Source organism: Oculina patagonica, chromosome 3 (assembly GCF_052425735.1).
Source record: "Oculina patagonica isolate OP01 chromosome 3, crgOcupat, whole genome shotgun sequence".
Lineage (NCBI taxonomy): Eukaryota > Metazoa > Cnidaria > Anthozoa > Scleractinia > Oculinidae > Oculina > Oculina patagonica.
The window spans coordinates 11,150,430-11,175,171 of NC_135760.1; the positions used below are offsets into that span (position 1 = coordinate 11,150,430).

The 24,742-nt window shown below is 38.3% G+C and overlaps 2 protein-coding genes and 1 pseudogene across 3 annotated transcripts; 1 reads left to right on the top strand and 2 right to left on the bottom strand.

Annotated features, from left to right (window-relative positions):
* Positions 1-27: 27 nt before the first annotated feature.
* On the bottom strand, positions 28-3,331 carry LOC144647496 (eukaryotic translation initiation factor 3 subunit C-like). Its single transcript, XM_078507297.1, has 5 exons — positions 3,220-3,331; positions 1,742-2,004; positions 931-1,056; positions 458-523; positions 28-108 (listed from the first exon to the last, which is right to left on the bottom strand). Exons 2-5 carry the CDS (start codon positions 1,907-1,909, stop codon positions 28-30), a joined length of 441 nt encoding a protein of 146 aa, XP_078363423.1. The 5' UTR covers positions 1,910-2,004; positions 3,220-3,331.
* On the bottom strand, positions 3,216-16,445 carry LOC144646538 (serine/threonine/tyrosine-interacting-like protein 1; annotated as a pseudogene). The gene is made up of 7 exons (XR_013569438.1): positions 16,274-16,445; positions 12,560-12,608; positions 9,776-9,837; positions 8,055-8,154; positions 4,811-4,882; positions 3,930-3,997; positions 3,216-3,368 (listed from the first exon to the last, which is right to left on the bottom strand). The product of XR_013569438.1 is annotated as a serine/threonine/tyrosine-interacting-like protein 1 (transcript).
* A 1,279-nt stretch (positions 16,446-17,724) lies between these two features.
* Positions 17,725-20,263, top strand: LOC144645844 (NACHT, LRR and PYD domains-containing protein 3-like). The gene is made up of 2 exons (XM_078505382.1): positions 17,725-17,730; positions 17,884-20,263. The coding sequence occupies exons 1-2, from the start codon at positions 17,725-17,727 to the stop codon at positions 19,465-19,467; spliced, it is 1,590 nt and encodes a 529-aa protein (XP_078361508.1). The 3' UTR covers positions 19,468-20,263.
* The last annotated feature ends 4,479 nt before the right edge of the window (positions 20,264-24,742 follow it).

Genomic DNA, 24,742 nt, shown 5'->3' on the forward strand with positions numbered 1-24,742 from the left:
TAGTCCATTTTTTAGGGGTAGTCCATTTTAGGTAGTCCATTTGGGTAGTCCATGGGGGTAGTCCATGGACTGGGGGTCAGTGTTTTGTCCACCACCGTGGAATGGAACCTGAAATTTAGAAAAAAAGCAAAATGGTGGATCATTGATGATAATTTAACCAACCGAGCCCTCTTTGAGTTTGAGGATGGGTGCCTCAGATGTCTATAGGCTCCCGCCATGACTAGCTAATCCCTACAATTTATCATAAAAGGACAGAAGTATTATTTAGAGGTTGTGTTGCATGTGACATCAAATTTGTGCAGCCCTCTACAAAAGTAATCTGTTTACAATTGCATCCATGTCCCCACAGGTTCCCTCCTGTCACCCCTCCCCCCTCCCCTTCCACCCACAACCAATGTTACACATGTACCGGGTATGTTCATCAGTCTCATGTGAAAGAATATTTCAGTTACAATACCTGTCTTCTTTTCTCAATCTTCTCTTGTTCTGGGGTTCTTTCATACTGTCTTTGTTGCATTAAACCCTAACAAAAATTAAAACAATGCATCTTGATAAATAATACTTAAATGATTACAGACAGCACCATACTTCTCTTTTACAACTGAAGGCTGGGTAAATTATTTAAAAGCCACTGTCTGTCCTGATAATGATAAAGATGACGATGATGATAAATGATGATGACAATTATGATGATAATACAGATGATAATGATGATGATAACAACAGTAACGTTGACACTGCCGACGCCGATGATGATGGTGACGCACGGATTCTACAAAAGGCACTTGGCAAAATTTGATATTAATTATATTTTTAACCCCAAATAATGACAGTTGAAAAGCCAAACATGTCTGTTACTTCCATTAAATCCTGTGATTTTCATGGCTATTTACTTGCTAATTTTACTTTATTTATGACAACTCTACAAACCTGTGCAAGAAGTTCCTTTGCTCTTCCACTTGACTGCACATCATGCAGTGCATTGTGGGCATCCTTGATCATGCCGTGCCTAAAGGCACACAGGCCAAGCTGTACCATGGTCCTGTTGTAGAGAATCTAGACAGCACAAAGAGAACACAGATGTTAAAAAACAATTTTATCTTATTTGCATCACAAACTGCTTCATATTCTTGGGTTGCATTTAAAAATTTCACTGAACTGGACAAAGATAAAAAATTAAAGATCAATCTCTAATTTAACTTTAGGTTTTTTTTTTTTTTTTTTTTTGGGGGGGGGGGGCGGTGGAGGGGTTATCAAAAGTAGTTTCCATGTCAAAAGAACATAATACGAGACAGGCCCTAGCCTACAATAGAGGACTTATAATCGGTAGAGCTGAAAGTAAGTAAAAGCACACATCTCACACTTGGGAGATCTTTCAGGGGACTTGCTTTAGGGAGTGCTTATAAGCAGAATTTTAACTTTTCACCAAATTGTCCAATGTCAAGATAAAACTTACATAACAAGCAAAACGCACATCTAAGTACAAGTCATTTCTATGACAGTGTGCAACCTGTATTGCAACCCTGGCTAGCCATGATTTTGTATGTTTCATTAACTAAGGCTAAAGGCAAGATAAATGCCTGTGGCCAACTCTCATGGAACATGCAGCAGTATAACAACCAGACAGTCTCAACACGAGACTAGACCAGCGCCACTTGCTCTACTGCTTTATTTTGAAACCCCTGAAATTATTCAAAAAGAGGACCCACAACTCAGACTACAATGTACATATTTAACGAACCTGTGTTGGAATATCAGAATGTTGGATGGACTCCTGTAGATGTGACATCAACATCAGATCACGAGCTTCAAACCAGCAATCATGTAGAGCATGGTGATAAACATGACAGAGCATGGCTCTGGTTCGGATACGGTCAGACGTGTCCCGTGAGTTGATGAACTTGCACATTTTATCAACCTTCTCTAATGAGCTGGGTCCTTCTTTCTTTTGCTGTTCAACTGGTTTCTCTGTTTTCTCAACCTCTGCTGAGTCCTTTTCTCCTTCTGCTAAAACAATAATGTTAACATATAAAAATAAAAACAAAGTAAAGGTGTATTATTTTTTTCAACTTTATTTAGTGCCAAAAGTACTTCAGACAGTTGTTCTTTCATTCCACTTCAAATCCGTTGTAGTTTGTTGTTTGTGTAGTCTGTATAATAGCTGAGCTGTGAGGGTTAATTTTGTTCAAGGTAATTATAAAAGAGCATAGTTTCTTGACTCTTTTGTTACTCATCAGTTGTTGTTCATGTTCATGTTACTGTTTATTTTTCATTCTTATCCTTTCAGTATTATGCAGTTTTCTTACAGTTTCATACAGAGAAACAGCACCACATTTTATTGTAAAAACTAACAGCTATGCAAAGAAATATTGATTTACTTACATTTAAAGAATCACACATAATTTTTTAATGGGACAGTACCAGCAAAGTATGTTAATTTATTGTTGCTCAAAATCAATCTGCAGTTTTAATGTAGGTGCTTTACCCAAGAACAAAGAATGATGTTTTTGTTTAACACAGCGTTTAGATGCAGCAGGATGTTGGATTGGATTGGTTAGCCTGCGAACAGGCTTTCCGGAGATTTCCGGAGAGCGCTTGGACGGCCTCCCCCTGAGGTCCCTGAGGTGTAAAGTTTGTATTAGACGCCCCTCTCTAAGAAACGCCCTGTGTCTTATAGACGCCCCCTCTTAGGATCGCCTCAAAAACCAAGGTAACGCTCCCTAGAGCAAAATCACACAATTTATTTAGTTTCGAACACCGAAGAGGCCAACGACACCAACATGGTTGAACCCGAAGTCAATGTAAACATATGGAACTGTGAACAACATCTCGATCCAGGCTTTGCATTTGCGCAGAATAGATTAGACTCCTAACTCACAAACTCTGCTTTTTGTCTTACTCTGCGAACAAACTTCATGTCTTAATTATTGTTTTGTTGACGTTGTTTCAGTTAAAGTGAAATAAACGCCTCTTTCTGATAAACGCCTCATATCTATTTAATGCCCCTAGCCTAAAATTTAATAGACGCCCCAAGCATTTATTAGATCATTTATGGTACTTTCGCCGGGTTTTGGTTTTACGACACTCAAATGAAAACTGTTCTAAACCAATAACTAAGTGTAGACTTTAAATAAAGTAAGACCAAAGCAAACAAGATTCACAACACCACTTTAAACTGCAGTGAAAATAAGACTATAATGTATGCAAGACTGTACTTACACTGCGTCATTTTCTTTTGCAACAATCACATTTGCCTTGACTTTAAGATCCTTGATAATTCTGTGGTCCTGAGATTGTTGGAATATTGTTGCAACATACAAGAAACCCGGTATGATCTCCACTGGATACGTATTAATGACATCTAGCTCCTGTTAATAAAAGAATTAATACAATGGTGGATAATAGTGTAATAACTCATGATGTTTACATGTATTTAAGGGAGGGTACCTGTAGTCACAGATCAATTGATAGGTACTGCAAGCTTGTACGTGAAATTACTCATACGAATTAAATTACCAGTAAATTATTTTTAATATAGGTTAAACTAGAGCAAATTAAGAGATGTTGGATACCCTGGCCCAAGGTCTGATTGCAGCCAAATTGAGGTGATCACTGCTCAGTTTATGTAAGTATACAAATTTTAACTTAAGCAGAAACTAAAGTGCTCAAAACATTGGGATCCACGTCTCCATTGTAAAACACGTTCACATCATGACGCAAAATTAAGGATGCATGCATGGTAAAGTGTCTTTTTAGAGGTCAGCCGGCTATAACCATAGGCCACTGTGCATTCCACTAACAGCCTAAAAGAAGCCTCAAGTGTTGAATTTATATGCATATGAACATCAATAATGTACATGTAAAAGCTCTGAGTACTTAAAAGTGAGAATGATGATATGCAGTCACATTTTACAGAAATACAAACTTACCCTGGGCATATATATGATCTTTTGAGTACGAAGAAATGGGTACAATGCAGAAAATTCCTCATATCCACCTAAATACGAATAAAAGAATTTATAACAAAACCATTTTTTACCCGGCACCCTCTAAACTGCTGTAGATGAAACCCATATCTCAAACAAGGGAGTCAAATGAACACTGTAATATATTATCGTCTATGAAGGACATGGTTAAGTCAAATGTCAAACCCATCATGCATACATGTATGAACTGAAACGTTATTTTTGAGCTTGTAAAACATACAGAAGTGTAGGAACTTTCCTGCCCAGGGGGGGGGGGGGGTACCCGGTATATTTTTGGGTGGGGGTGTGCCGCTGGGAATTTGAAGCCCTTACCCTATACCAGACCATGTTCAGTTGATTTTTGCAACCCTATACTAGACTAGACACCGTAAATCCCTACGTCCCTATCACAGACTTGCATTTTGTTAGAACTGTATCATTATCAGTGTTTTATGGAAAACCATCTGTGAACAACGATGCTGCGATGATTTTATTTACGTTTAGGAAAGCCTTTTTCTCTTCCGAGTTTTTGGACTATATTTGACATACCGTCGATCAGTTTCCCGGCAAATGCTACCCTTTTCTAGACCAAAACTCTCTGATTTCTATACCCTATCCCAGACTAAACTGCTTGAAAACCATACCCTTCACAGCGGCACATACCTATATAGCTCATGTATGGGAGTGCCCCCCCCCCCCGGGCTTTCCTGCTCAAATAGTGCTCTTAGTTTTTCAGCTGTTATGAAATGAACTTAAATGGTTCACGTTCAAAATGGTTCATACAGCATTTTAAAGTTAACAATATTAAGAAATTAAGCTCTGCACAACATGCAACTGTAAAATACCTTTTAAGATTTTTACAGGGTTCTTGCTTTCCATTTCCCACATCAGCTAAGCACACGACAGAGCAGTGCTATCTGGAAAAAATATTTCATTTTTCAAATATTCAATTAATATTTTATGGAGGGGGGCGTAAGAGGGGTCCGAAAACCGCAAAACCGCACAGAGAAACGCTACAAAACCGCAAACCGCATCAAATTTTACCAAGATACCGAAACCGCAGTTTCAAAACAACAACAACGGTAGACAAGACTGGATCATCAAGTCAACGTAACATTGGATAAACGAAACAGTTAAACACATCAAGTATTAACTGGAAGAGACTGCAATTACAAACCAAAGAACCCTGATTTAAAGCAAAACACTTGCTCAAGCTTGTTTAACTGAAGAAAAACAACCGAATGTGAAAGGATCTAGTGGAAACACGGGAGAATCATATTACCGCAGACAATTTTCTCACCGATTACTGCGACCTAAAATTTGTAATAACCGCACACCGCGTAGTCTTGTAAAACCGCAATACCGCAGATTAAAATTAAGATTACCGCAAAACCGCACGAAAAATAATGGAAAACCGCATCACCGCAAACCCTTACGTCCCCCTCTTTATGCCTTGATCACAATATTAAGTCTATTTAATTTGAGTAGACAAGTCAGAACAGCCAAAGGAAATACGAATACAGGTACTCATTACTTGTACTGTCGATACAGTTGAACCTCAACCTCATTATGGACACCTCCAGAATATCCCGGGGGTAGTCCCATAAATTTTGGATAGGGGTGTGCCGCGAAGGTTCTTAAACCCTGACCTATTTTAAGGATAAGAAAGCGAAAATTGGGAGAAGTGTTCCGTGACAACCCAAATAACGGCTAACCGTGTACAGCAAAACACAAATCTTTATAAAACCGCTTTATTAATACTTGAACAGATAAATCAGTCATTTTTCTTGGCGTTCATTTTAGCTGATAGAATTTAGGTACCATATATAAGGATCACAATGGGAACACATTGCCAAAAGGAGCAAACCGAGAACCTCAAAAACCATACCCTATCCCGCGGCACATACCTAAAAATTCCGATTATTATCCGTTTCCCCCCCCCCGGTTATAGGCCCATCTACCTGGAAACAAAAAAAATACATCCGATTATAAGGTCCCCCCCCAGATTTAAGCCCCCCTCTGCCGGATGACAGTACTGAACAGGGCTAATTAAATTTTGTTTTTTATGCATTTTTAACCTAAAAACGTATTTCATTCAACAATCCTGTGGCTCGTTTCGAAACATTTTTTTTTTTATTTCGCTTATAAGCCCTCCGGAATATATGCTCCTCCGCTTATAAGCCCACACAAAACCCCTTACAAAGTTGTATAAGCCCAGGGCTTATAACCGGAATTTTACAGTATACGATTGTTCAATGAGTAGATAAGGCTTTAAATCTACTGGATAAATCGCTATCCAGTGGAGAAGTGTTGACAAAACAAAGTATGCTATGCACTGGATAGTGATTTATCCAGTGGATAGCACTATACATCAGTTGAACAATCGGGGCCAGATGTACCTCCCTAAGCTATTACGGACACAGTTCACTTGGTCCAAGACACCAAAAAATCACAGGACAACTATATAACATGGACACCTCTATAACATGGACACCTCTATAACATGGACACCTCCATAACATGGTCACATCTATAACATGGACACCTCTATAACATGGACACCTCTATAACATGGACACCTCCATAACATGGACACCTCCATAACATGGACACCTCTATAACATGGACACCTCGGTAGTCCATAATACAGCCGCTCTTCCCTGTCCCTTTGGTGTTCATATTAAAGATCGAGGTTCAACTGTACATCACTGACAAATATATTGAACAGCACTAAGGTATTTGTATAAGAACAGTCAGACATGATTTAAATGGGTGTAAGGGTTAATTTAAAGGGATAATGTAGTTAAGAGGACCAATCCACTAGGTCTAGCAAGACCTTAGACCTAGACCTTAACAAGACCTACAAATGTAGGTCTAGATCTTGTTAAGGTCCTCTTTAAATCTTTGATGAGCTTGATGGATCCATTTTCTAGACCCATTTTAGCCCTAAAAAGTTTAAGGGCTTTTCAAGGAAATTACAACACAGAATTTATTTTCAAGCACTAAATTGATTTCACTGTAAGAGTTCAGAATTTCAAAGACAGTCTGTCAGTCTAGCTAAAACAAACATTTTCAGATACTTATTAATATAATAACAATAATAATATATTAAAAGTTACAGGCAATACCTACTCTAGTATAAAATTTGTAACACTGACTTTACGAAAGTGTACAAGTTTCCCTTTTGTCGGGCATGGAAATTACACTCCAAAAACAAAAAATATGCATAAACAAACTTTAAGACAGAATGGTGATTATATACCGTAGAATTCCGGTTATAAGCCCTGGGCTTATACAACTTCGTAAGGGTTTTTGGGTGGGCTTATAAGCGGAGGGGCTTATATTCGGGAGGGCTTATAAGCGGAAGGAAAAAAACGTTTCAAAACGAGCCTCGGGAGTGTTGATCAAAATACGTTTTTAAGTTAAAAACGCACAAAAAAGCAACATTTAGCCCTGTTCAGTACTGTCATCCGGTAGAGGGGGGCTTATATCCGGGGGGGGGCTTATAACCGGATGTATTTTTTTGTTTCCAGGATGATGGGCCTATAACCGGGGGGACTTATAAGCGGGGGGGCTTATAACCGGAATTTTACGGTATTTGAAGGACTTTTCAAGACTCATTTAAAAAATTTAAGGACTTTTCAAGAAATTGGGCAGGTTTATAAACTTTTTAAGGTAACAGCCAAAGTTCAAGTGCTTTTTAAATTACGGAAGACTGTACCTAGTAACCAAGAAGCTAATTCTTAAATGCCATGATCGATCTTTGAATAGTTGAATTCAAATGTTATCTTTGATGTCCATTTGGCTAGTGAAAAACTCGGAAAAGTCAACTGTTCTTGATAGAAATCAATATACCAGCTGACTAGTGAAAAATTACTTTTGGCTAGTAAAATCTGACATGTCACTAGCCAGTAAACCAGTGAGTTAAAAAGTAAGTCTCAAGCCCTGATGTCCTACAATGTTTTTTATCAGGGATTTCGTGTTTTGGTGTGGCTGGTTGGTTTTGAAGTGACTGCTTTATTTTTTGTTTTTTATCTTTTGTTTTATATTATATTTGATTGCAACACCCAAACACTTCTGGCAACTTACTTTTGTCTTTAATTGAACTGGTGTTACTGTCGTAAACTATAACATGTTCCTTGGTCTGAAGCTCAGCATCAGGAGGAACTGTGAAAGCACCAATGTCATTCTAGAGTATAGGTCCGCACTGCGTACATGTGTCTAGTGCTGAGCTTTATTGAGCTTTGTGCATTACTGTATTGCTCGGTCACGGTAGTGCATTTATTAGGTTTTTGTCGGCATAGACTATAGTTGTAGAGGATTCTAGCTTCAACAGTGTAGTGAAGAAATATGGGTAGAAGTTATCAACAAGTGCAAGGTGATGTTGGAAAGCCATCTGCAGTAGACGTTGCATAATAGCTAGAGTTGCCTCATAGAAGCTAGAGATGGACGATTCTTGCGCTTTTTTCGTGCTTAACAACCTCCCGCGTGCATCCATAACTCAAAATTGCACGTTGTGGCGTTAACCTTAGCGCTGGGACAATTTGTCATTTTCTACAACATCATAGTGATAACAGCGTTAAAAATACCTTCACGCGCGTCTTCGTAAGTGTAAAAAATGCGGTTAACAGACAGCACGCGCGTGTACATTTAAATTAATTTAAAATACATCTTCGCCGCAAGCGCGCGCTTGCACCGTCACAAGAAAGGAAAGTCAACGTTCATCCCATTTGAATGCAGGGTCTTGCGCGTGCTGTCTGTTAATGGCAGTTTTAACGTTACCCATGAAGAGACAAAAGTCTTCAAACGTCCGAGAATTTATTATTTTTAGCGCAATACATTGTGTTGACGTTTGTTGACGTAATTATATAATGTCTTAATTATCTCAAATTAGACTTGTTCCGTTTGTTCTACGTTTTCATTATTAATTATTATAATTATCATCAGTTGTTCACGAAGGAATAACGAAGGCAAAACGAGTGATTATCGATTATTATTATGCAGAGAAGCATTTCTGTAAAATACTTCGTGTACGCTGTCACGTATTAGAAACCTCAGTGGAATTTGGTTAGTATGACGTCATAATTTGCCGTATATGAAGTACTTACTGAAAAATTTTAGCGTTATACCTTAGTGTCTGTGCTTCGCACTAGACACAAAAAGACAAAAAAAATTGCTTATAATTCTACCACTGTTAGGGGTGGTGAATGGTCCTTCAAAAAAAGTAGATCTTGCAAAATTTTAGCCAAATTTGAGGGGTCTCGTCGTCTCTAATTTTTCTTGGCGCCTTCTCGCAGTCTCCATTTCTTTTGCAAGGCTAAAAAGGTCTCGGGCTCGCAGAAAAGATATAAGTCTCGCCTTCTCACAAAGTCTCGCATTTACCATTCAACACCCCTGCTGTTCCAGCAAGTTTTCATTTGCAGAAAATCAACATTTCCTAATTCCAATTCGACCTGGATAGAGCTAGGACCCGCATGAAAACCAGCTAGCGCTGATGTGGCATCCTATCTAAATATTAGCCATTTTGTAAAAAAAGGTAACTTTGCTTTACTTTAATTTATTGCAATATTTGTTTATTTGAAGTATAGTCCAACACAGAAAAAAAAAACATCCATATTGCTTGTAACGGCAAATGACACAATCCTACTACAAATTAAATAACTACAGAAGAACCTTTGGATACATAGTAATGAAAAAAATTATCAATTCATCAAGAATTTCTTTTTCTTTTTTTAGCGAATGGTGCAAAATTGACATCTGAATTCAAAGTACTTTAACATAAAATTTAACAACTCAATGTATTAACTAACCCTTGGTGCAAATTTAGCTGTTATAATATGACTTTCATTGTAGTCTAGCCTTTGTCTTGTATCTGCAAAAGACAATAAAACAATACAGTAAAACCAACAAGTAAGAACCTAATTTTTCCAGGTTAGCTGAAACAGGTTCTTTTTCTGGCTTTTTAGGTTCTTAAGGTTTCTTATTTCCTGAGAAAACAGTTACATTGTTGCTTATAGAATTTCTTATGGTACCGTATTTACTCGATTAAGCGCCCTGGCGCTTATTAAAGTTTTGGACCTTGCGGGTTGGCGCTTATTCGAGGTGGGCGCTTATTCGAGGCTGGGGGCTTATTAAATTTTCACCATTTTTAGCAAGTAGTACGCTTATTTTGCAAGGAAACAATGTATTATAACTAAATGTGAAGGTGTACGAAAGCTGAATTTAAAATGTTCATTGAAAGTTTCAGTACTGAAAACTAAAAAAACCTCGGTGTTTGGGATAGTTTCTTAGTAGTACTTAGTCAATTTTAATCTCAACTTTAACAATGATCAAAATTCCTCTTGTGCCCTCATTTTAGGGGGGTGGGGGTGGGCAGTTATTCAAGGCTGGGCGCTTATTAAATTTTCTTACCTACAGGGTGGGCGCTAATTCGAGGTGTGCGCTTATTTGAGGTTGGGTGCTTAATCGAATAAATACAGTATTTGACCAAGTCCTTGTATAAAACTTGCATACCACATAAGGGTACCGTAAAGTTCCGTGTATAAGCCGCACCTTTTTCCACTAAATTCAAGTCAAAAATTGGGGGTGCGGCTTATCTACGGAAACATCTCTGGTTGGAGTTCTCAAAGGCCTAATTATTATTCATAAAAAACTTCTCAAGACGTCATTGAATAAACATATAACAACCTGAAAACTTTGTTGTTGTTCACTACCTTTTAGTTCCTCTGCAAAGCTGTTTGCAGTAAAGCGTGCCAGTCACTTTGAATCATGTCTTTCCGCCGCGTGCAAGAAGGCACCGAGATAAACGCAAATACTCACAAGGCAAATGGCCGACCGCTTTGGTTTTTTATTGACCTTCACAGCAAATACATCTGCTGGATTAACAAATTCTTATTCTGCATAAAGTTTTTATCCTGTTGCGGGTAGCAGTTTCCAAGAATCTTGAAATAAAAACGTGGTTTCTTCCGAAGAAAATGCCGCCATGTTTGTTTTTAATGCCCAGACTCCTCTCTACAATTCAGAGCTTGGCTACTAAGCATTTATCATTCGCGAACGATTCGAACGAATTACAAGTGTTTTAGGAAAGTTTAGAAGTGATAATCTCGAAAAAATGATATCAAGAGAGCATCCAAGTTTAAGATATTGTGAACTCAAACTAAAAAGGAGGTATGACAAGTGAAATTTAGCTTTCGTGAGACTTAATTTTATATTAAACATTGCAACAACCACCGCGTCAGTGTATCGAAACCGTGCTTGTTTGCCCTTGATTGTTTACCAACAGAACTTCACTTGAACTTCAAACTTTATGGTCTGTATATTTTTTTTTTCCAAAATTTGAGCTTCCAAATCGGGGGTGCGGCTTATCTACGGGTGCGGCTTATACACGGAACTTTACGGTATGTAAAAATGAAACACCATAGAATTACCTCTTGATCACACATATAAAATATATTCATAAATATGATATATTTTGTGACTGTAAGTACTTTGTGATTTTCAACTTTGTCATTTACAAATGCAACTGGAGTGATAAGGCTCCTAGGCTAGGTGGTATCCCCAAAGAGGATCCAGAATGTTGACTTATCTTATTTTCCCAAATTAGTAAAGTTAACATGTTTAAATAATCAGTTTAAGAAAATAAGTAACTGTTTCTAAATTTAAGGCTAAATACATTCTTATAAAAACAACCCTCCAAGTTAGGACCATTTTAGTCACCATGGCAACTAAAATTTTGGAGCTGGCGACCAAATTGAAACCAAAGTCACCAGCCTGGTGACTTAAATTGAAAGGATTGAAAGCGTGGGCTTAATTTAGCGACTAAAATTTTTCACTGGCAACCAAACTTGAGCAGTCGGTTGCCAAATGGCCACTAAGGAAAAAATAAACTTGGAGGGTTAAAAAAGGGGGTTTAATTGGCAAATTTTAGCCTGACAGGTTCTTAAATGTTAGGTTCTTACTTGCACATTTTTACCATATACAAGTATAGTAACATACATGGATTATATGAAAGTATACATGTACACTTCCTGGTAATTTACTAATATACCATAATAATTTTATTATCATTATCATTCTGTTTTTAAGCACATTTATTAGAGACCTGTTAGAGATTCCAGCATTTGGATCTCGAACAGTAACTGTTCTTGGTTTATTTTATGAAAATATACTTCTCAGATAATTAACTGTGTGATGGGTCAATTTTCAATTTGCTGCCCCATCCACTTTGTTTTCTTTTCGCTGGAAAATTCTAATCATTGCTTTTTTTGCGTATAACTTACAACTCAGTAATAAAATTAGGATTGTTGATGATTAAGGCATTAAATAAATAATTAGTAGAACAGCAAATAAAAGTTTAGTTAAAATATTTTTTTTCTTTTTTCTTCACCGGTAAGAAATGAATTCAAACAAGATCATTTTTTCAGCATAGTTGAAGTGTGCATTACTGTCAACAACAGTGGTGGTTAAGGAGATGCAGCATGCAGGGCTGCAGGAATTTCTGAAATTTGTTAAAACTGGCTGGGACAGCAATATTAAAATTCTGGAATATTCAACAGTTTAATTGATTTTCGTAATAATTTACATCTACAACTTACCTAAAAGAAGTAAATAATTGGGATCACTCAGCCTTGGGTACTGCCCAGCCTGGGGATATAAAGAAATAAAAAACATTCAAGGTGACAAGAACTTAGAAACTTTGAGGTCCATTGGTATTATTAAATAGTTAGAAATAATGAAGCTATGATGCACATATACTTAATGCATGTGTGTACGCTCCAACCTCCTGCACGGTAATAAGCTGTTACCTTACCCACTGAGCTAGAATTCATTCGCTGGGATTGGCGATTATTATTGCGTTCGACGAAGGAGAACGCATACTAATCGCGTCGTTTGCCCGACGTCAGTCCCGCGGGTTCTATGGTTCAGTCCCGCGGGTATCGATCACCTGATGCCATAACCGTTTGAGACTTTTTGGACTGCTACAAGTGACCTCGACCTCATGCAGAGGGCCTCAATCTCATGCATATCAAAATGGCATCTAATTTGCATTTTTTGTGTAAACAAAATAAATGCGTGGAACGTGTACCCGAAGTTAAAATAATACCGAAAATGTCATGGGAAGCATATCATACAGGGAAGTAGAGTTTAAGTCAGCCATCGAACTCGAAAAAAGTGGAAATCGAGTGAGTCATTTCGTGTGTCGCTTTGAAGTTTAGTACGTCCGCGCGAAAATCTTCCCACATTGACTTTTTTTTAAAACTTTCACCGCTGTGAGATTATGGGTTACCCATATGTCAGAAATGTAATAAAATTGGGGGTTACCGGCCATTCAAAAGCTGCAAGCGAAGTGAACGCAAGGGCAATCATCAGCGCGCACTTAATTATTGCGACATGAATTACGTGCGCAGTAAGGATGCGCATAAACAACGAAGTTGTCCATGTTCTTCGACGTGCTTGTGTTCGCGTCTTTGGAGGTCAGTCGTGTAAAGATGACGAAAATTGTCTCGAACGCACTCCACTAATCCATGATTATTACTAGTTTAATAAATATATTTGTGAACAAAGGCTGTCGCAAAGCAGGCCACTCAACTATGTTTTAATACCACAAAAAATGTCATCCATAAACTTTACTATTTCCTTAAAGTTGATTCCTGTTTGCCATAAAATAAAATTCTACAGAGTAGAAGACTTACAAAATAAGTAAAACTTTAAACCTTTGAAAGGTCAACGCACAAAACAAAGGAACCAGATCCTGGTGGATCTGATCAGCAAAAATGTAGGGGTACAACTGCTAGCAACTGTAAAACAGAAAGGCTGACCCTACAGTTGGATTGAATTATCATATTTCCAAATTATATTTCAATTCAATCGTACGGTCAGCCTTTCTGGTTTTCAAAAAATAAAAACAGTTTCACTTTAATTCAGAAACACTAATTCATCTATAACTTGCAAACGTTACAGTTTACGAGCAGAACTCTGAGAACTCATGGACCCATCGGGGCCCAACTGTATTTTTTTTCAGGCCAGACACAGCCTGTATTCATATTTTCTCAACTTTGCCATCTATTTTTCTTTAAATGGTAATTACAAAAAACTGTTCATCATTAAGTTAGGAATTCGGCGAAATGAAGGTGGCCAGAGTATCACAATAAAGAATTTCGGACGACATCCACAATAGAATTCAGTCTGCTATAAATTCAGACTAGTTACAAGAACAGAGAGCGAAATTTCTTACCTGATTTAGAATATTGAGGGTCTAACATAGGGTTTGCAATTCCCGCTTCCCGCCACCATTTTTTCCTCTTTCCCGCCATCCCGCTCGCTTCGGACGCGTCATCCCGATCCCGCCGCATTAAAATGTTTTTCCCCGACTGTTCCCAAGTTATCGTATTACAGTAGATCTTTACAGTTGCCTTGGTCAATGATAACGATAGACAGGAGTAGCTAGTTCACTTTGGTAAATCTATGGTTTACCTACTTTACCCTGAGTTGGCGTTCATTCGTTGATCTTTAATGATGCTCTGTCGTTTCTCTGAAGTATCGATGTTATTTCTTTTTCTCTGGCTGATGACCTGTTGTTGTAGTAGCTGTCCTTCCTGTCATGCTGCATTTCCATTTAACCTGGAGGGAATGCAACTAGGCTATGACGATCCACTTCGCCATTTTGATTTTTGACAGCAAGAAGCTTGCAGTGGCCTAATATGGTTAGTGCACTGGACTCTAAATCGAGCGGTCCGGGTTCAAGCCCTGGCCAGGGCACTGCGTTGTGTTCTTGGGCAAGACAATTGACTCTCATAGTGCCTCTCTCCACCCAGGTGTAAAAATGGGTACCGGCGAATTTACTGCTGGGGGTAACCCTGCGATGGACTAGCATCCCATCCGCTCAGACGCTCCATGCTACGTGCGGAAACCGGGATAAGTTCGCGCGCCCAGAAAACATTTCCAAACACATATAGAGTTGGTAGCCGTTGCGTTAACTTCGCTTGCAGTTTCCTCTCTTAAACGGTCGGTGACCCCCACTTTTTTCGGGATATACCAACTTTACCGATAAATCTCTACTGATTGACAAAAAATGAGCGAATTTCCAATGTTGGAACTTTGTTATTTTTTCATTTTCTCCCCTCGCGCGCGACCAAATTAGTCACATTTTCCAGTCTCGAGTGTTCGCAAATCCAATTCTTTAAAGCAAGATTTTCCTTAAGGGACTTCAAAACCGAAATATATTTGTACAATAGACCCACTAAAATAAATTCAGGCAAAGAAAGTTAGCCTACATCAATTAATTTAAAATATTTTGTCGCCCGAAGCCGCTAAGGTCATATCGAGTGACGAAGTGAAATTTATCCAAATACGCGCCCTCTTTCGGTTATCGTATTTCGGAAACGAAGTCGGTGACCCCCACTTTTTTTTTACATTTCTGAGAAAAGTAACTAATAAACTAGCTCTGGTGAAATTTTAAAAAAATTGCAATGTTGGAAGATTTTCGCGCGAACGTCCTTAAAGACAATAGAAGCCATTCATTTAGAACAATGAACAATGAAGCCCCACGGAGTCTTCTTTTATCGTTTATCGTCTATATCTGCTGGAAACGTGATTTTTAAATGGATTTTATAGAAAAAATTGACATGTTTGTGACAGGTCTTAATTAAAAATTAGACGGTGGTCGGACCGCAAATTGATTTTGCTGATAAGGATCAAAAATTCACACGCACGCTGATAATGACGAAAAAGTAGACTGTATAGCGACCTATAGCATCCCGTTTCCCGCCCGAAAAAGACAAGAATTCCCGCGTCTCGCCACGAAAATAACCAACTTCCCGCCTCCCGCCGACCCCTTACAATCCCGCATCCCGCCTTTAAATTTCCTTTCATCCCGCATCCCGCCAGCGAAAACAGGCCCATCTCGCATCCCGCCAAACCTATGTTAGACCCTCAATATTATACACCTCTGTGCACTCTAATAGAATAGTCCCTGTTGACGACATCTACTTTGTTTGAAATGTTATTTAAGGAGATTTAAGCTTTGCTAAAACAGGCAAACAACTTAAAACTTCACACAAGTGTAATGTCCGCCATCCGCCGCCATGCAGCCCATGCAGCCTGGTGGATCTGATCAGCAAAAATGTAGGGATACAATTGCAAGCAACTGTAAAACAGAAAAGCTGACCCTACAGTTGGATTGAACTATCATATTTCCAAATTATATTTCAATTCAATCGTACGGTCAGCCTTTCTGGTTTTCAGAAAATAAAAACAGTTTCTGCTATAAATTCAGACTAGTTACAAGAACAGAGAGTGAAATTTCTTACCTGATTTAGAATATTATACACCTCTGTGCACTCTAATAGAATAGTCCCTGTTGACGACATCTACTTTGTTTGAAATTTTATTTACAGTGATTTAAGCTTTGCTAAAACAGGCAAATAACTTAAAATTTCTCACAAGTCTAATGTCTCAAAATGTCCGCCATCCGCCATGTTTGTTTTCGTTGCCATTGGTTTATCCGCTGTACTAGTTGTTGACGCGCTGGCTCAAAAAGTGGACGGCGGGGGTTGTGGCTGAGCTCGAGCGTCGCTCGAGTAAATTCAGTGTATCAATCAAACAATCAATCAATTTTATTTTCACTGTAAATTTGCCTAAGTTACAGGTAATGATAATAGTAAATAAAATTATTAATGGAGTCCTCCAAACAGAGCAGACACCGGACCTAAACTGATTCTTTGTTGTAAGTTTGTTCGCCATTTTGGGCGTTGAGAGTGCACAAAACCTGGCAAAACATATTAATTATAGGTGGTTACGTGTGCCCATGCAACTAACCAATAGAACATTGCGATTACGTAATTCATGCATACCGTAGTGTATGAGTGAAAAACAAAAGATGTGCACCTTCGTGGACCTTTCATTCAACCTAAATCTTGGCCTCTTTGTTTCCTGCTTTGATGTTTACCGAGATTCATAACCAGTTCCCTCTATTGACTATGACAAGATAAACGTTTCATCAAAATGTGAAAGCGAAAACAATAATAATCATCAAAGATTAAACTCTTACAAATCGAGAAGAATGGAATTTTTGTAAGAACTGTACAATTAAAATAAACACAAAATATAAAAAACAAACAAATATTTTCAATTAAAAAACGGATCGGAGTGATCATCTGTGTACAAAAATCTCGCTTGCACTGGAAGGCGTCTTATCAGTTCGCAGTTTGGATTTTTCTTGATCTGCCCCCAAGCCAATTCTCAGTTACAATCTTTCTCCGGTCACTGCAAAAGCAAACTCTGAAAATTTAGCTTTTATCAATTTCGACAGCATTTTTGATGAGACACAATGGTGTTCTATTTTTAAAATCAGCCCGTTTTTGTTGGTTAGTTGTTTTAGAAAATGAGAAAGAATAAATGTTTTCGGTCGCTATTGCTGTCCGACTAAGTTTCAACCCACCACTGAACTCAGCTGAACGGTTTTTCTTGAAAATAATCATAAAGTTGTTTAGGAATAAGGCCCCAAGGAAACATTCCTTTGCATGACGTTTTTGACAAAAATGTGCCCTTATGGCCTAGGGGAGGAGCAATGACAGAATCTTTGCGTGGGTCCTCTAATTGCCCATAAAACGCCAAACAAAAAATAGGCCTTTTATATTATGGGAGATCGCAGATCATTCCTTAGATGAAAAATCCGCCCAGATACACAGATCACTCAGCTCCTCACTCTCTATATCCACTGAAACACGGTACACTGGAAACTGTTCTCTGAAATTCCTGAATGCAGGTTTGTTTCCTACTATTTTAAAAACTTTAAGGGTTAACATGGATATATAGATGATTTGTGAGAGATTTAATAGAAAAGTTAGCTAAATTTTATGGATAGGTTGGCAGTTTCTTTCCAGTTTTTTAACTCTTCTAGCCAGCATTCTTGCGATAGTTGCTGTGTTTGCTCATCGACTTTTCTTGTGATTTAACATTCGCCGAAAGCACTAGTGCGGCGAATGCGTCAGACGCGAACATTCAGAACACAACAAAAATTATATGCGAGTGTCACAATCAACATGCAACGAAGAAAACCTTCTGGACGAATGCTGTGAGCGTGGTGAATGGACTTTTTGCCCTTGTTATTTTGATCGAGATCATCTGGATCTTATCTCGCGCTGTAAAACTGAGAACGTTCATGAAAGACATGCACTTTTTTGGAAATCATCTCACAAAAACAAACTATGTTCATCCGCGAAATGAAACACCACAAGAACAACCGCTCACATCGTTCCTGGAGATGATGAAACGAAGTATCATGAAGAACACAGAGAAACCTCCAGATCTGAAGGCACTGTTTACAGCTTATCCAGGTGAAGGCGAATCAACCAAAGATTTGAACATTGACAATATCTACACTAATTTGGTTCTTCATCCTAAGAGGGCGCAATACGATTTTCCCGAAGATAGAGAGCAGCAACTTAAAGTATACCCCAAGCCAAAAGATCTCGATGCTGAAAATTTGAAATCAAAAGGACCTGAAGATATTGTTGACATTGAAAACAAGAAAATACTGATCATTGGTCGCCCGGGAATTGGAAAATCATTATTTTCTACAAAGTTTCTTAGAGACTGGGCTTCGGGTAAAATATTTAACGACACACAAGACACTGAGCTCCACTTTGACATTGCTTTTCTAATAAAGTTCAGGAGATTTAACGTCAAGAGTTCTAACTCGGAAGAAAGGCTCAGCCTGGTACCGCTCAGTCTTCGTGAACTACTCGAAAGTGCCGAATTCTTGCCGACTGAACATCTTCCTGATGATGTCTGGAATAACATTGTAGAAAATCCGGAGAAAGTCCTAATTTTGTTAGACGGCATGGACGAACTTGCAGATGAAGATCTAAAAAGTATTAATAATGAGGCCGTTAACGACAGTTTATACAGAGATAATGTTAAACAGAAGATGACTCTGGCTACTCTCTATGCGAAACTAATGAACGGCAAACTTCTTCGTGGAGCCTCCGTTTTAACTACTACAAGACCTACCGCCGTGTCAAGCATCGAAAAACTTCATGGCCTATTTCATCGAACTTTTGAAATTCTCGGCTTTGCACGTGAGCAAGTTGACGAATATGTTGAGAATTTCACGAAAGAAGCAGCGGAAAATTTGAGCGGCGCAGGAGAACAAATCAGGCATCACATCACTTCGAATATGAACTTGTTTTCATTTTGCTACGTTCCTGTGAATTGCTTTATAATTTGTTCATCCCTTCTCGAAAAGCTCAAGTTCTCCCCGGAGACCGGTCTAACTGGTGGCCTTCCTGTAAAACTCACTCAGATTTACAAAATTGCCACCAGACTGTTTTTCTTCAGGCACAACGAGCAGTATCGCGATAAACCTCGCAGCCGGGAAGAGATTGAAAAAGACGAGCTACCTCATGAAGTGGAAGAGAAATTCAAGGTCTTAGGAGAACTTGCATTCAAAGGTATAAAAGAACGAAGACTAATCTTTGGATCAAGCGAAGTACCGCAGTGATTGGCAAACAGTTCGCTATTTCATAAGATGCCGGATCGTAAAATTGGCCCATTCAAGCACGAAGCTCAATTCTGTTTCATCCATCTGACAATGCAAGAGTTCCTCGCAGCGAAGCATATAACCGATACCATGACTGATGAAGCAGAATTGAGAACATTTGTTAAAGATTACATCAATAAAGGTGAGTGGCATGTCGTGTTGGAGTTTGTTGCTGGCCTTCTCGGTGAACGAGATGAGCGATTGATAAAGATCTTTACTGATCTGCTTCCCGAGAAAACAGAAGAGAAAAGTGAATGGCAGCTGATGTTTATGTCACTCGAGTCAGAGCAACGCACATTTACCTGTTGGCCGACTGAGAGCGAAAAACATTTAGCACTGACAATTATTAAATGTATTCAGGAAGGCAGTGAATCAAACGTAGTACAAAGCAAGTTAAAAAACATTAGATTTAACGCAGTAGATTTTAGTGATTGTAGGCTCGCTCCTGCTGACTGTACAGCAATAGCGCATGTGTTTAAACATGTGCAACAAATTTCGCTCATAAATTTGTTCTATAATAACATTGGCTCGTTGGGTTGTGTAGAGATTGCAAAGTTGTTTGACAATGACAATAGTCAACTAACGCACTTAAACCTCGGGTACAATGGGATAGGAGATGAAGGTGTAAAACAATTGAGTAAAGTAATTGTAAAAAGTAATTTAGAATTGTTAAACCTCGGTTACAATAGCATTACAGATAAAGGATTAAATTATTTAAGTGATAAACTTGTTAATACAAAAGTAAAATTGTTAGACCTCAGTGTGAATAGCATTACAGATAAAGGATTAAATTATTTAAGTGATAAACTTGTAAATACGAAAATAAAATCGTTAAACCTCAGTGGGAATAAAATAACAGATAAAGGATTAAATTATTTAAGTGAAAAACTTGTTAATACAAATGTAAAATCGTTAAACCTCGGTGGCTATTCAAACATAACAGATGAAGCTAAACAGCGCATCCAAGATGCTAATCCTAATTGCAAGGTCCTCTTCATTTAAAATTATTTCAAAACTATTGTCATTGTCTTTCAAAAAATATCAACTCTACAAATTGTAAGGATTATTGTTGTTGGGTGACCAACTGAAAAAAGACAAAACAGGAACTCCGTAAAAAAAAACTAAAAACAATCTTAAAATAAATGAAGACAAGTTTTCATGTCAGTGACTGATGCGTGAAGATATGAATCATGTTAAGATTGAAGTCGCTTTACATCTTCAATACAACAACAGGTGTCTCGGTAAGATAAATGTTTGTGTTTTATATCATTTGACAATGATTCAAACATCTTGTGTAAGATGTGGTTTTATATTTACGGAGTTTTTGATAAACAAAGGTCACTCAGCTAAATACTAGTTAAAATATCGTGTTAGGAGAAGACATGTAGCAAACACCACAAATATATCAGGCAAAAACACTTTAATAAGGTACTCAATTCAAAGAAAATTGTACACAGAAAGAAAGAGAAAACAAAACATCATTCTTAGCTGTTTTATCGACGGTAGCAAATCCATTGCTTGTGTTTGCTTCATGTAGCGTGTTTGAAACGAAATTGTCTTTTCAACTCCAAGGAATTCTAGCAGACGAAACTTTTCAACTCTGAAGATTATTTTGTAGCCAGCAGCACTCAAACAAGTGCAAACAGAAAACCCAGCCTTCGCTAGAAGCGTGAAACTGTCAAACTGAAATGAAAAACAACGCTTGGCGACATTTTGCTGGGATGTAGGATCGAAATTATCCAATCAAAAAAATGCTGTGTTTCCCGAGAGGTCCTCCTTGTGAGTTGAAAAGAAAGTGGCGCCAAAATTGGACCATTACAAATCAAGGCAAGCTTCGGGTAAAAAACTTTTAGTGCGTATAATATTTTCCAGCCTTCGTTCACTGCTGGATTTTTTTTCAAGCCATGAAAGGCTTTGCAGGATTTTTATAGTAAAGAAATATCTACATGTGTATCAGTTTGCTTGCAAGAATAATTATTTGACATTAAACTATTTGCAGGATTTTTTGGGCAGAATTGCCACTCTTCCCTTGATTTCTAAAGGTCCACTAACTTTTCAATGAGCTGGTTAATTGTCTTATAGTTTAAGGTATCAGCCACCGTTAAAAGGTGCAGTTTTTCTAAATTTGAGATTTTGTGATGTTCAGATAAAGCTCTTCAAGGGCGTTCTTTTACAAAAAAGTTCACAAAAAAATCTTATTTCTGCGCGAAGTTATTGCGCGATAAAGTTTTTGCAAGGTTAATTATGTTAATTGCCCGTTGAGATGTCCTGTCAACGCGTCACGAAATCCCAGATCCATTGTTCACGCAAGAACATATTTGCAAGAACAAGCGGTAAAGCGCCGAATGCGGGCAGTCGGTTTCCGCGCCAACAAATGAAAGCCGATCGTAAATTCATGTTGAAGAACCGGTTGAAGATCAAGAAAGTGGTCACACTGAATAGAAGACGCGCTACTGTTCAATGGAAACAGACACGCATACCGGTAAATATTGAAATAAAACGACAGTGACGGTGGATACGGCCTGCCTTGTGAAACATTTAGGGTTTACAATCGACGATATTTGTTGTCTGAAAATATGTAAGCCTTAAATCAAATTTATTCTTACCCAGCTAGAACTACTAGTCTCATTTCGGCAAGCCTGTTTTCTTTTGTGTTGACCGAACGTTATTTCGAGGCTTCACCTTCACTTTCAGCAGCAATCGCCGTTTGTTAGCGGCTTTGTCGCGCTTTCGATGAATCAGCACACAACCAAACTCGAAGCATGTCAAATTATATAACATAAATGCGGCTCCGTATGTGGAGCGAAAATTTTGAATTTTCTATAAACTGTATAAACCTCGATTTGTATCCGGTCAGAAGATAAAAATATATCGCCACGTTCCGCGTAAATGTTTTGCCTGTTGAATGTAACCTGTCAAGCATCTATTGTTAGAGAAGGATGACCCTTCCTGGTAAGCATCAACCTTGACGTTCCAGGCGTTATAATCCCATTATGGGTAAGACTCCGCAAAAAATATATTTCGCTTTTTTCTCGGAAAGAAAATTTCGACAAGTTGAACGTACGTTTTTAAGTCCAAGTCGGCAGCCCCTGAACCGATTTGGCTGAAATTTGGCCAGCTTATTGCCAGATAGTTTTTCTCCAAAACCGTGTCTGCGATTTTTGTTTTCTTTTCTCGTTTTCGAATAATTTATATTTTTCCACAGGAAGTGGCGATGATTCGTCTCCCCTAACTTCATCTGCGCATTACAAAAGAACAAACGCACTTGTCAAAAATCTGAGACACGGTTTTTTAGAGAAAGGTGTTAAGAGGCAAACGCGATGTTTATCGTTTTCTTCCGCTTATTTTCGGCGGGCCTGGAGCTTGATTTACACAGACATATACTTTCGCAAAAACGTCTCAATTTTGCGTTTATTTTAAGTTTTCGTCATTTTTAAAGGAATAATTCATAATCTGGAACTATTAAGCTTTCAGAAAATGTGTGGTTTGTAGGGGTTTGTATTAAAAACAAAAGCGCTGGAGCGATCCGGGCGCGGACGGTCCTGAAGGGTGGCTGATACCTTATTAAGGTATCAGCCACCGTTAAAAGGTGCAGTTTTTCTAAATTTGAGATTTTGTGATGTTCAGATAAAGCTCTTCAAGGGCGTTCTTTTACAAAAAAGTTCACAAAAAAATCTTATTTCTGCGCGAAGTTATTGCGCGATAAAGTTTTTGCAAGGTTAATTATGTTAATTGCCCGTTGAGATGTCCTGTCAACGCGTCACGAAATCCCAGATCCATTGTTCACGCAAGAACATATTTGCAAGAACAAGCGGTAAAGCGCCGAATGCGGGCAGTCGGTTTCCGCGCCAACAAATGAAAGCCGATCGTAAATTCATGTTGAAGAACCGGTTGAAGATCAAGAAAGTGGTCACACTGAATAGAAGACGCGCTACTGTTCAATGGAAACAGACACGCATACCGGTAAATATTGAAATAAAACGACAGTGACGGTGGATACGGCCTGCCTTGTGAAACATTTAGGGTTTACAATCGACGATATTTGTTGTCTGAAAATATGTAAGCCTTAAATCAAATTTATTCTTACCCAGCTAGAACTACTAGTCTCATTTCGGCAAGCCTGTTTTCTTTTGTGTTGACCGAACGTTATTTCGAGGCTTCACCTTCACTTTCAGCAGCAATCGCCGTTTGTTAGCGGCTTTGTCGCGCTTTCGATGAATCAGCACACAACCAAACTCGAAGCATGTCAAATTATATAACATAAATGCGGCTCCGTATGTGGAGCGAAAATTTTGAATTTTCTATAAACTGTATAAACCTCGATTTGTATCCGGTCAGAAGATAAAAATATATCGCCACGTTCCGCGTAAATGTTTTGCCTGTTGAATGTAACCTGTCAAGCATCTATTGTTAGAGAAGGATGACCCTTCCTGGTAAGCATCAACCTTGACGTTCCAGGCGTTATAATCCCATTATGGGTAAGACTCCGCAAAAAATATATTTCGCTTTTTTCTCGGAAAGAAAATTTCGACAAGTTGAACGTACGTTTTTAAGTCCAAGTCGGCAGCCCCTGAACCGATTTGGCTGAAATTTGGCCAGCTTATTGCCAGATAGTTTTTCTCCAAAACCGTGTCTGCGATTTTTGTTTTCTTTTCTCGTTTTCGAATAATTTATATTTTTCCACAGGAAGTGGCGATGATTCGTCTCCCCTAACTTCATCTGCGCATTACAAAAGAACAAACGCACTTGTCAAAAATCTGAGACACGGTTTTTTAGAGAAAGGTGTTAAGAGGCAAACGCGATGTTTATCGTTTTCTTCCGCTTATTTTCGGCGGGCCTGGAGCTTGATTTACACAGACATATACTTTCGCAAAAACGTCTCAATTTTGCGTTTATTTTAAGTTTTCGTCATTTTTAAAGGAATAATTCATAATCTGGAACTATTAAGCTTTCAGAAAATGTGTGGTTTGTAGGGGTTTGTATTAAAAACAAAAGCGCTGGAGCGATCCGGGCGCGGACGGTCCTGAAGGGTGGCTGATACCTTATTAAGGTATCAGCCACCGTTAAAAGGTGCAGTTTTTCTAAATTTGAGATTTTGTGATGTTCAGATAAAGCTCTTCAAGGGCGTTCTTTTACAAAAAAGTTCACAAAAAAATCTTATTTCTGCGCGAAGTTATTGCGCGATAAAGTTTTTGCAAGGTTAATTATGTTAATTGCCCGTTGAGATGTCCTGTCA

Bases quoted from the DNA above. Each gene is read 5' to 3' on its own strand.
- LOC144647496 (XM_078507297.1), bottom strand. From the start codon at position 1,909: ATGTGCAAGTTCATCAACTCACGGGACACGTCTGACCGTATCCGAACC. The intron at 1,057-1,741 runs GTTCGTTAAATA...TGTGCTGTCTAG, and splicing joins ATTCTGATATTCCAACACAG to ATTCTCTACAACAGGACCAT. The intron at 524-930 runs GTTTGTAGAGTT...AATTTTTGTTAG, and splicing joins CAAAGGAACTTCTTGCACAG to GGTTTAATGCAACAAAGACA.